We start from the raw sequence: 12,312 nt of genomic DNA, 5'->3' as shown, positions 1-12,312 counted from the left end.
CAGCTTTAATTTATGAATAATTTATAAATTGTGATGATATTTGTGATCTTATGTACATGTATAACAATGATTTTGGTTTTTATGACGTGGCCTATACGTGTTTTATTCTTGTCGTTGGCAATAAATGGATTTGATTTGAATGAATGAATGAATAGTTACATGTGATGGCAGAAATAGCTCTGTCACTTCTTTCGGTGAACCAGTCTGTGTTTACACTTGTCTGAGGAATTGGATGCTCCTGATGCCAATTTCCACACACAAATTGGAAGAAGTCATCGCAGGGGTGTGTGCTTTTGTCCATTGATGAGAGTAGACTGGAAGCTGCATTCAAAATTTCAATTTAATTAATTGTAAGCATCCGATGAATTCAAGATTAATCAATTTAATGAAGTAATAAAGTGATAAAACTGATATATTTTCTCTTTTATTGAAATAATACTACTTTAAAGGTTTTATTTATCGTATCGTACGAATATGTACCAATATCGTACTAAATATGTAACGGTGGGAAGTGAAAAGTATATGTAATTGTGATAAAGGAAAGATTACAACTATAACCAACAATTTGGGTGGGTGTAATGATGAAATCGAAAATGAACAATTTACTATATAATTTATGAAACTTTATCATCTATTTACATCTAACACAATCAAGATTACTGGTTCAAAGAGGAAATAAATTTTTGAAAATGATATGAAATTTATTATAACAAACAATCAAGATTTCTGATTATAATAATCAATAATAAGGGCTACTCGCTTGCTGATCTGTGGTCGTTCAAGTTTTTGAAATAAAACAAATTATTATTTAAATTATGGGTGTAAGAAAAATGTACAATGTAAATGAATGTATCTTAGCTTACCTTGAAATACTATATCTTTACTATAGCTTTGAAATATCATATAACCAATAAGTTGAACTCATAGAGAGAACATAGTGTTGAGGATTTTCACTCTACAAAACTAGTTATTGAATGAAACTAGTTCTTGTGGGTTCTTAAACTATAGAATGAGCTGACAACACTTGCAGTAAATGTTATAATTGCACTTTATATTGTACTCTCAAATAGATGAAAGAATCGACTCGCTAAAACAGCAGATAATCAACTCGTACTACAGGCAATAATTCAATCAACTAACAAGTATTCAGATAGCCGATAAACATATTAATTACTTTATAAACACAGTCTAATATTTACTAGTTCAATAATAAAGTATTAAGCACTATCACTGTCTGTATCTTATACAGAACTCTGTATAAGGTATCAGTTATAGGCACCTCAATAAGGTATAAGGTATTATCAGGACTGTGGATTTGCGTAACATGTGTGAATTCCATAACAATAGCATAATTTTCCTTATGCTAGATTTTCACCATGGTGAAATATAGTACACAATATACAACATTATTTTAGCCTCATTTTCTAAATGTTAAGTTCAAAATAATATTGAAATTTATATATACCTGAATGTATGCACTGGGCACTCAAACATAGACTGCCAATTTGATCCTTGAGTTTGAAATCTGGAAAATAATTCAAAATTTAGTTAGTTAAAATGTATAAATCGAAAACGAATATAGAATTTATGTAATATTTCGATGATTTTATAAGTTGATTCACTTGAAATTCATAAATAAACTGATATTATGTTTTTATTTCATGCTCCAAGAGTAGCCTACTTGATACATTATGATTCTTCTGGCGTATTCAATTCACTATATTACATAGTATAGTCAAATTCAATTCAAATAGGACTCTATCCTCAAGAATCCTCTATTATTACCTGATATAATGATAGGTCCTATACCTGCCTGATGACCTTATAATAAATTGTATTAATTTTATGCTATTTATAAAAGTCATATTTATTCAATGTTAAAAACACTTCACTTTTATGAAACTTAACTATCACGGTAACTATTAACTTGTTTACATTTCAACTAGTTATGGTCGAAACTAGTCGTTGAAATACTTAAAAGTTTTTAATAATAAAGTGTACTACAAGTTTTTATTAATTTTTTCAATGTTTTATAATATGATTCAATTTGCTGCATGCAATTCTGCTGAATTCAGTTGAATTGCAATTCTTCAACTTTCAATGCAATGCATTCTTCAACTGAGTTTTATTCAGATGAACTACTAGGCTTTCTCTTCTTATGTTTTCCCGATAAAACGTCATCGACCACAATTTCAAGATTTGGAACGAAATAATCATGCTATCGATTAGTCAAAGGAATGAATAAATCCTAAATTTTCAAATTATGAAAGAAATAAAGAAATATTAGAATCGAAATTTTGGATACTCACAATATACAGTTACAAAGATGAGTATGGAAGCTACTATTGCTAAGAGAATGATGGAGACAGTTAATGAACATTCTATTCTTCTTCTGGTAGGTCTCCTTTGTAAACTGGAAAAATTAAAAAAAAAAAAATCAAAATTAATTTACAGAATTAATGTAGGTATTGAGAATAGAAGAAAATGAATGGATGGATGAAAAATTTATTTTTTCTACATCATTTCCAAGATTATACAAGAAGAGTATACTGTAACTATCCACAGTTATAACAAGCGTTAACCTTCCGCTAGTCGCGCCCTACTCAATCACACGAGCAGTCGCGTGTTGTATTTAGTACAACATCCAATTTTCCAAGTGTTATGTACTCTGTTTACTGTAAAAACATATTAATTATTTGTATAATTACTTTTTCCATCTTCTTGGATTATTTTACGCCTATGAACATTTGAATGATTACCATTTCATAGCCCAATAAGGTACATCAAGCAAAGCCATCAATTCTGTGTTATTGGTTCGTTTACAGTCCCCTTATACAGTCTTTCCCTATCTTATGTACAGTGCGACTTATGCACTGTCACGACTGAATGGCTCCTAAAGACTGAACCATTGCTCGGTTGATACTGCAACTCAGTGGAGTGATGGGGGAAAGTTTTGGAATGCATAGGTGACTCATTCACTGACACCACCCCATTCAATAGTTTTGTGCAGCAAAAAAACTGACACTGTTGTACTTTTTACAACAGCGCGACTGCCGGGAGGTTAAATCCTTGGTCAACGACCGTAAGGATGAGGTTTGTCGTAAGTATAGATTCCATACAAAATTAAAAATTTTTGTTTTTCAAATACTTTTTCTTCAAAGTGTTCCTTCAACAGTTCACAACTCACTATTCATTGAACTCTGATAATAGAAAATGAATTCTTTAAGAAAGATTTTAATAAGTTATTAGCTTGTCCAATGATATCCAATTATATTGAATTTGAAAGAAAAAATAACACAAGGATTGCCTAAGTATTTCATCTAATAGTGTCCCCACATCAGTGTTAATTGTTACACAAATAAATGAAAAATTATTGATGATTATCATTATTTTGTATACATATCATGATTGTGTGCAGTTTATAATATATTAAGATCTCAACAGTAGGCTAAACATCCAATAGCAAAGATTGTGGAAATTAAATCAACGCAAAAACTATATATTTTAATGATTATTTACTGTACCAGGAATAATTCCTCATGCATTTCCCAAAGGATAGACGAGCCACTCTGAAAAACATTTTTGATGTAGATAATGTCACTCCTATAACCACTGATCTATGTTCAATAGGAGTCACCATAACGTAAAACACTCATTTCATTCAAATTATCACATTTTTGATTCATTAATGCACAACACCACTATAAGATTTAGATGAAATTTTATTAGAACAGGATCAATAAAATAATTTAAACTGGGAAATTATCAGTTTTGAACAACGCATAAAACCACAATCCATGTCCGAATTTTACTGATTCTTTCAGGGAACTGATTCTCCGGTGAAAAAAGTTGAATAGGCCTACAGACTATGCAAAACTTTTTTGGAACTGACATGTCTTGATTTTTATCAGTGGTTCCTTACTGATAAAAAGGGCTTAAATGACAAGCTGACTAGAATTTCACCTATTTCTTTCCTTTTTTTCTTCAAATTCAAACGTTCTTCCTTATCTACAATTTTTTCCATTTCTCTTCGTCTTTTCTCCTCTTCTTCTTCCTCCTCCTCCTCCTCCTCCTCCTCCTCCTCTCCTCCTCCTCCTCCTCCTCCTCCTTACCTTCTTCTACTTCACATCCACCCTCCATCCACCTCCTTTATCACTGGTGACTTTTCACTTCGTTAAGCTTTCAATACATTATCTTTTCAATTATTTTCCCTGAAAGAGTTGCCTGCTAAGGTTAATTTATGGGGGGACCAATTAAGACTGTCAAAACGGCTTGCGTCGACGATTATGTGAGTAAAAAGCTGATTTTCCAAGAAGTCCCGTTGGCAATTATTCATGAAAAGTTAATTTTGTGCCGTGTGCGCTCCGATATAGATTGAATTTTATCTTGCTGGGGACAAATTAATTGCAGGTCTACGGATGGGGAACTTCTACGTTTTCGAAAGTAAAGTGGTCTGTTATATGATTATTATGAATGATTATCACTAAAGTTTGATTTGTTATAATTGAATAACAATTTAGTATTGATAGAATCTCAGGTGTATTCTCATTTCTATTCTGTATTATTTAACAAATAGGTTCTACTCTTTGTTTCTAGAAGTTATCTACTCATCTACATATTCATTCTCTGTTCTGAATACGTTTATTTTCCCATTTGTTTCCATTATAATGTAGTGGTAGTATGCAATGGGTCTTGCAAGACCTGGCTATACATTGTCATTTGTGTTGAAGAATCAATAAAGAATAACATTTAGAGCTTATTGTGTGAAAACCAAAATAATGAGAAATCGTTTGGAATTCATTCAATCTTATTTAAAAAGTATAACATCGTTTGGATCCACCAATTTCTGTCCAATATTGAATTACTATTAACTCATTTTTCAAATATTTTCATGAATCAACTAATTCTTCAGAGCTCAATATTGTGAGAAAAATGCACTTGATGAGGTGAAACAGAACTTAGATGTTCTCTCTACTTCCTCTACTGTACTAACTATGAGGTATTTCATGATCCAGGTTTCATGGCTAAGGGATCTCATTACGAGTAGAGCTATGCGACAGGTGTATATGGGGTTGGTGCAGGCAGTCCTCCAGTATGGTATTGTGGCATGGGGTGCAGCCTTTCCTACAACTGTTGAACCACTTAATAGGGCACATAGAATAGTTCTAAGAATAATGTTGAAGAAGGATCCATATTGTCCATCAGATGAACTATTTTGTCACAGCAAGGGTTTTAAGCATAAAAAAGCTGTACATCAAGGGGTCGATTCTATTCATGTGTAGAAAGAATAGTTTTACAATGTTGCCTCATGCACATTAAACTATAAGGATGATGACAGAAATGACAGAGGAGACAAGAAGGGAAACGACCATAGGGCAGCGACATTTCTTTTATCTGGCCCCAAGATTATTCAATGAATTGCCGCCACAATTAAGAGAAAAAATCAATCAGAAATGCTTCAAGTTAGAGCTTGAAAAATTCCTTTTTTTCTACTGTTATTAACTCAGAATTGGCATTGCTTTCGAATGCAGTTTAGTATTGATCCTGAATAAAGTACCATAGACTCATATGTTATGAGAAATGATTATTATTCTTCTATTCATGTTAATAATTATATATTGTGGAAATTATTGTTTTAAAATGTGTAAATGAGTGCATTGAGTACATCGGTAATGTATCCAAAACTACGACAAATAAAGGAAGCAATCAGTTTTTGTTTATTGAATCTATTTCTATTATTATTGGCTAAGAACTTGAGATTATATCCCTATCAATTGTTTTATGTGTTAGTATTGTTTTGTATTGTAAACTACAGCAGTAGAAAGTCAACTTTTTGTTTCTTGTATTGTGTCTATTGTTGTAATGACTCCTCCTCTAAACACGGACTTGTTCCATATTAGAGGGAGTAATTTTCAGGGAATATATTGTAAAATGTACTTTCTGGAAATAAAATGGATTTGAATTGAACTTACTCAATTTTTAACCGCCAATTTGAATTTTAATACTCACTATGCTTTCTTTGTTGAGACCTCTACCAACTGTTGTTCACTTTGTGTGGTGCTCCATATTGAACTGGTTGAAGTTGGCAGTTGTCCTAGAAAAATATTTTCAATTTTAAACAACTGGTAAACTCTGTTGCATATCCATACTTTTCCACTGATGGAATAAAACTGGATTTTTTAAAAACACTTGTGAAGTGAAAATGCACTTACTATTGGTAGTGACGGTCAGTGTCTGACAGTCTCAATGATGACCCACATCATCAGATTTTCAGACAGTCTGACAGACTGTGGGTCTGATGATGATCCAAACCAGGTCGAAACCATTGTCACTACCAATAGCAAGTGCATTTTCACTTCATTAGTGTTTTTACTTTCCTTGCTCTATTACCATAAGTAAGGAAAGTATTGCTTTCCAAAAAATTTAAGGTACCGTAATTTCATGTTTTCTATACGTTTCATTACTTTCCTTGCCCTATTACCATAGGTAAGGAAAGTATGGCTTCCCAAAAGAAATTAAGGTACCCTAATTTAATGTTTTCTATACGTTTCAAGGTCCCCTGAGTCCAAAAACATGATTTTTGGGTATTGGTCTGTATGTGTGTGTGTATAAGTGTATGTGCGTCTGTGTACACGATATCTCATCTCCCAATTAACGGAATGACTTGAAATTCGAAATTTAAGGTCCTTACACTATAAGGATCCGACACGAACAATTTCGATCGAATGCGATTCAAGACGGCTAAAATGGCGAAAACGTTGTCAAGAACAGGGTTTTTCGCGATTTTCTCTAAAATGGCTTTCTCTAAGTTTTAGATTTTTTCTAAGTGGAGTAGATTGAGCATGAAAATCTCTACAATTAATGTTCAGTAACATTTTCACCTAAAATTGAAAATAATAAGCTTCAAATTCGAAAAAATGTGCTGATTATTCAATTGGAAATTATTGTTGATTCTATTAAATCATTAACTATGACGAGATAGCAGACCTCATGTGTGTCTCCAGCGCTATTGCCCTGTCACCAGCTGGCTCAAATCTTTGAATAGTAGACTTGAGATGCGCGGGAACACTAGCGTCAGGTGATCAATTTTCATAACAGCAAGGAAAGTTGTGTGAGTGCGCCACACCAGATTTTTAAAAATTCAACTGATTTACATTAGGTACATAATCTTAGCCAATAAGAACTAACGATAAAAAATAATAATCAATTTAATGTGGAAAAATCTGGTGTGGCGCACTCACGTAACTTCCCTTGCCGTTACGAAAATTGATTACCTGACGCTAGTGTTCCCGCGCATCCGAAGTCTATACTAATTCAAAGATCTGAGCCAGCTGGTGTCAGGACAATAACGCTGGAGACAAACGATATGTCTGCTATCTCTTCATAGAGAATGATTTCATAGAATTAACTGTTGCAACACTTTGCAATTGAAATAATAACAATTTATCGAATTTTGAACTTATTGTCAATTTTAGGTGAAAATGTTACTGAACATTAATTGTAGAGATTTACATGCTCAATCTTTTCCACTTAAAATTTTCTGTTTAAATTGTATCTGAAGCCTGATAATTGGGAATCTAAAATCAAACTTTGCATAGATGGAGCGGAGCTCCTGAAATTTTTACAGATATGGGACTTGTGCAAGTCGTTCCGTTAATTGGGAGATGAGATATCGAGTACACAGACGCACATACACTCATACACACACACACACACACACACACACACACACACACACACACATACAGATCAATACCGAAAAACCACTTTAATGGACTCAGGGGACCTTGAAACGTATAGAAATTTAGAAATTGGGGTACCTTAATTTTTTCGGAAAGCAATACTATTCTCACCTATGGTAATAGGGCAAGGAAAGTAAAAAACTAAATGAGAGTGTGTTCCGAGTATCTTCAATTTTCTAAGAATTTTCAAAATTATAGGCTACTAGATTTCAGAAATTTTATCTAAATCTGAGAGAGAAATAGTACCAGGGGTTTCCCTTAGTTTTTCTCTCCCAGTTAGTGCTTTCTTGTGAAAATGATAAATGAATTGCTGTGTCTTCACAGTTGACGTGAAGCTGCGTATAGGCCTACACCAAAATTATCAACAAAATGTTTATTTTTCCGTCCTTATAGATTCTATTAGATTGAACATAAAGGTGGGTTTACACCAAAGTTATTAACAAAGTGTTAATAACTTAATCCTTATAGATTCTATTAGATTGAACGGAACTTGACAAACACATATGTTCATCATGTGTATGATAAGTTATGTTCAATCTAATAGAATCTATAAGGATTAAGTTATCAACATTTTTGTTAATAACTATTGGTGTAAACCCAGCTTAACTCATCATACACATGATGTGCATATATGTGTTTGAAAAGCTCCGCTTAATCTAATAGAATCTATAAGGACGGAAAAATAAACATTTTGTTAATAACTTCGGTGTAAACGCAGATTAAGTTTCAACTCAGTGAATTGTGTTGATAATATATTCATTTATGAATTGTTTTGGCAATTTATAAGTGATAATTATTGTGTTGACATGTGAAGTATTTATTCATTCCGTTGTGAAATATCTTCAATAATAAGATTAAAATTCTAATAACTGCAATTTCAACAAGTCTACTTATATAATACTTTGTAATAAAATACCTATTAATATGTAATGAATTACTGTGTTGACATGTGAAGTGTATTATTTATTCATTCCCTTGTAAAATATCTTCAATAACACGATTAAAATTCTAATAACTGCAATTTTAACAATCCTACTCACATAATACTTTGTAATAATATAATACCTAATAATATGATACTTATATACTATTCTATTTTATAATAAATATTATAATATTCATAATTGATAAGCGCACAGTGAGTCAATGGACTCTGCAACCATTATCACATCCCTGCAAACTGTTGAAGCGATAATTATCACATCTTGTCAAGTTTCACGAAATTTCAGACACTTTGTGAGGAGTAATTTATTTTCAAAGAGAAATTGTCGCTGATAAGTTCCATTATTTGAAATGAAGTTCACTTTCACTTACAGCTAATTATTGTTTGACGTAGGTAGTGTTTACCAATATTTGATTAAGTAATATAATTGTTCATTGTTATATAATTACTATTGATTAGCTGCTAACCCGTGCTTCGCAATGGGTCTTATCAAATTCTTGACAAACTGGAAACTTGACCTAATGAGATCTCAAATAATTCAAAAGGCGCCATATGTAACTATCCTCGGTAAAGTAAGAATGTAAATGCAAAATTTAAAGTTAATCAGTTGAGTATTTCAGATGTGATAATGCGTCATTAGTGAATCTCATACATGTATAAGCCAATTCTTTCCTTTCCTTTCGTCTATTATATTTATTTATTTATTCATCATTTACAATCAACTTAAGGACATAGAAACAGACTACAGTCCAAAACTTCTTTTTATCCCAATTTCACAAAATAAATTGTCCAAATAAAGGTTATGTGCGACTTTTCAATTCTTCACTAACTTGGTTCCACATTGAAACAAAACACAAACACTTGAAACAATTAATTTTGAATTTAGAAAGATAAAGATCCGAATTCATAATAAAATTTCTTCTATTAAGCACTCAAAACTGAATATTAATTTGAAATATTTGTTCCAAAAATTAAAACAATCCTCTTATAGATAAACAATTGATAATTAAGAATTAATAATTGCTCATTGTTGAATAATTGTTATTGATGATGATTCCTGGCTAATACATCATTGGCCTACCTTGTTTATTGGGTGCAAACTCTATCGATGCCATGAAGATCTTTCGAAATTTTTATTTTTCAAACAAAAATCAAAGAATGGAAGTTGGAGCTAGGTATGCATGGGGATGTTATTGTCGATTCCTGTAGTTTCAAAAATGATGATGCATTATTCAAGGTAGGTTGTCGCTCTTGTCCACCTGGAAAAAATGAAATAAGTTCAATAAAACTATGATAAATCCGTCGAATTTCAGTGTTTTTTTGAACATCCAAATGTGACTTTATTTATCTATTTATTCAATTATACGCAATATATTCAAATATCAGCTCCAGGCTTTCTAATAAAAGTTGTGTAATCAGCATTCAGCAATGAATTCTCTCGTTCACAACAAATAATACACAAAAATCTCACGAAACAAATGAAATATACATTAAAAATCAACTGGAGACGTAGACTAAGAATGTCACTTTCTAGAAAATCGTACAACAATAAAAATCGATTAAATTATTGGATAAAATCAAATGATAGATAATAGAAAGCAATTAAATTCAAAACAAAATAACATTGTGGGTTTGATCACCACAGTAGAATATAATCAAAACAGCCTAATTCTAAATTCTACCTGCATAAAAACTCAAGCGAGATAATATTAAAAATAAATGAAGCATAAATTACAATAATTTCAGAACCAAAAAGTAAAGTATACAATTACAAATCAGTGATGATTCAAGGATAAAAATATCACCAGTCAGAACTGAATACTCTAGAATTAGAAAATCAGTCACTTGAGTCGTCAAGCCTCGAAAAACAATTATATCAGTTAAAATTGAAGAGTCCTTAGTTCACAACATAAACCTGTCAGAATTTTTTTTGCCATTTAACCAATGCTGGCAGTTTAAATATAATATTACATCACGACTTTTTCATGCATAACGACCCCTAACGAAAAGATAACGTAAACGTTTTTAATTAGTGAGAATGTGGCAGGAAAAGCCTTATTCCAGTCTGGGACAATTTGCTTGATAATAGTGCTTTGTTTCTGGTATCAAGGTGGAATTTTATGCTTGGATTGTGATCCAAATAGGTAGGTTGAAAAATGTGATATATTTGTCAAATAAATCCACTCACATGATCTGACAGAATATCGTTTATTTTTTATCTTATCTTACTCATCTTCTTCCATTTTCTTGAATCTCCAAACTTCATTCGTTGCCCTTATCTTCCATGAATTTTTCCTGTTTCTTCTCTTAATTCCCTTTTCTTTTTCTGGATATCTGTCTTCTCTTTTAAACCTCTTCACCATATTATCATTCTCATTCTTATCCTCTTTCCCAGAACCTTGTTCTTTCCCTTATTATTCTATTCCATCAACTCCTATTTCATTTGTTCGAATGCTGATGAATAACGATTATGAGACGAAAATTCAAATTAAATGCTCATAGAATTCCCTGTTAGATGTTTGCCCTGTTGACAATATTTGCAGTGAGTACCAGATTTTTTGGGGTAGTTGAAAGCATTTAATTTAGATTTTTGTTTGATAATAATGATATTGTAGAGATTGAAGATTAACTAGTTTATCACATTTTCAATAAACGAGTTACAGTCTTCAAACAAATATTTTATTGTATCAATTTCATTCAAATTTTAGGAATATCATGTACTATTTTCATCGATTAAGGTGTGGAATAGTACCTAGGAAATAATTTGAATCATTATTTTCATCCCATCATCATCACCTAGGCTTAAAATACTTCTACAAAGTTGCCTTTGTAAAAAAAATTGAATTGTAATGAATAGAATAGAATTGAATGGAGAAATTTGATATATAATCTTTGGAAGATCAAACCATTAACAATCGTGAGTAGTATCGTACTTGTCCTATATTAGAGATAGTGTGATCCATTCACTTTGTCAAACTATATATTTGGAAAAAATTACTCGTAAACGAATGGTTAACAATTCTCTAAATGAATGAAAAAACTCTATGCATCCACTTTAGTAAATCAAAAATCATTACTCAGAGCGAGTAGTTTAGATAACAGTAGTTTGAATCCATAATCTACAAACTCAATCCACTTCAGATCTAGTTTTCTACAGTGGGTAGTGTGCAATTTGCTTCAACATAAGAGAGAATTTCGTCTATGAATTTATGAGAGCATGGGAGTAGCAAATCACTTTACATACGGTAAAACTACCAGTAATTCACACAACCGATTACTTTCTCATGAAAGTGTAATAGCCAATCACTTTACTTATGAGAATATGTAAATTATTAATCAATAAGCAAACGCTTAGGGGTTGACTTTCTTTCCTGCATGTTCATATCGATCAAATAACTAGACCCATTATCCTACTCCCACATATGAAAGCTCTGTTCTGTTCTATCGGGGCACCGAGCTTCGCTCGTTATTTTTATTCATTGATAAACAGAACAAAATTCCTTAAAATGATCGTGTTTATATTTCACAGCTGGCTATACGTCATCTTATGAGATGCGATATTTTGATTTTTCACATACTCACTCGCTCACTCACTTTTTTACTGTCCACAGCTGTTTCAGCCAAGGA

The 12,312-nt window shown here is 31.8% G+C and overlaps 1 protein-coding gene across 5 annotated transcripts in view; it reads right to left on the bottom strand.

Moving 5' to 3' along the window:
* The window catches only part of LOC111058995 (neprilysin-11), a 92,045-nt gene that overhangs the window by 36,727 nt on the left and 43,006 nt on the right, over nucleotides 1-12,312 (bottom strand). For all 5 annotated transcript variants that reach the window (XM_039437490.1, XM_039437492.1, XM_039437491.1 and 2 more), the window contains 5 exons: nucleotides 9,767-9,944; nucleotides 6,010-6,094; nucleotides 2,310-2,413; nucleotides 1,466-1,525; nucleotides 160-321 (listed from right to left, as the gene is read on the bottom strand). In XM_039437490.1, coding sequence (XP_039293424.1) covers nucleotides 160-321; nucleotides 1,466-1,525; nucleotides 2,310-2,413; nucleotides 6,010-6,094; nucleotides 9,767-9,800 — 445 coding nt within the window. In that variant the 5' untranslated portion in view covers nucleotides 9,801-9,944. The remainder of the gene's footprint in view (nucleotides 1-159; nucleotides 322-1,465; nucleotides 1,526-2,309; nucleotides 2,414-6,009; nucleotides 6,095-9,766; nucleotides 9,945-12,312) is intronic.

This window comes from Nilaparvata lugens, chromosome 11, assembly GCF_014356525.2.
Source record: "Nilaparvata lugens isolate BPH chromosome 11, ASM1435652v1, whole genome shotgun sequence".
NCBI classification, from domain to species: domain Eukaryota; kingdom Metazoa; phylum Arthropoda; class Insecta; order Hemiptera; family Delphacidae; genus Nilaparvata; species Nilaparvata lugens.
Note: the sequence above shows the minus strand (reverse complement) of the source record. Positions and strands in the feature narration are given on the sequence as shown.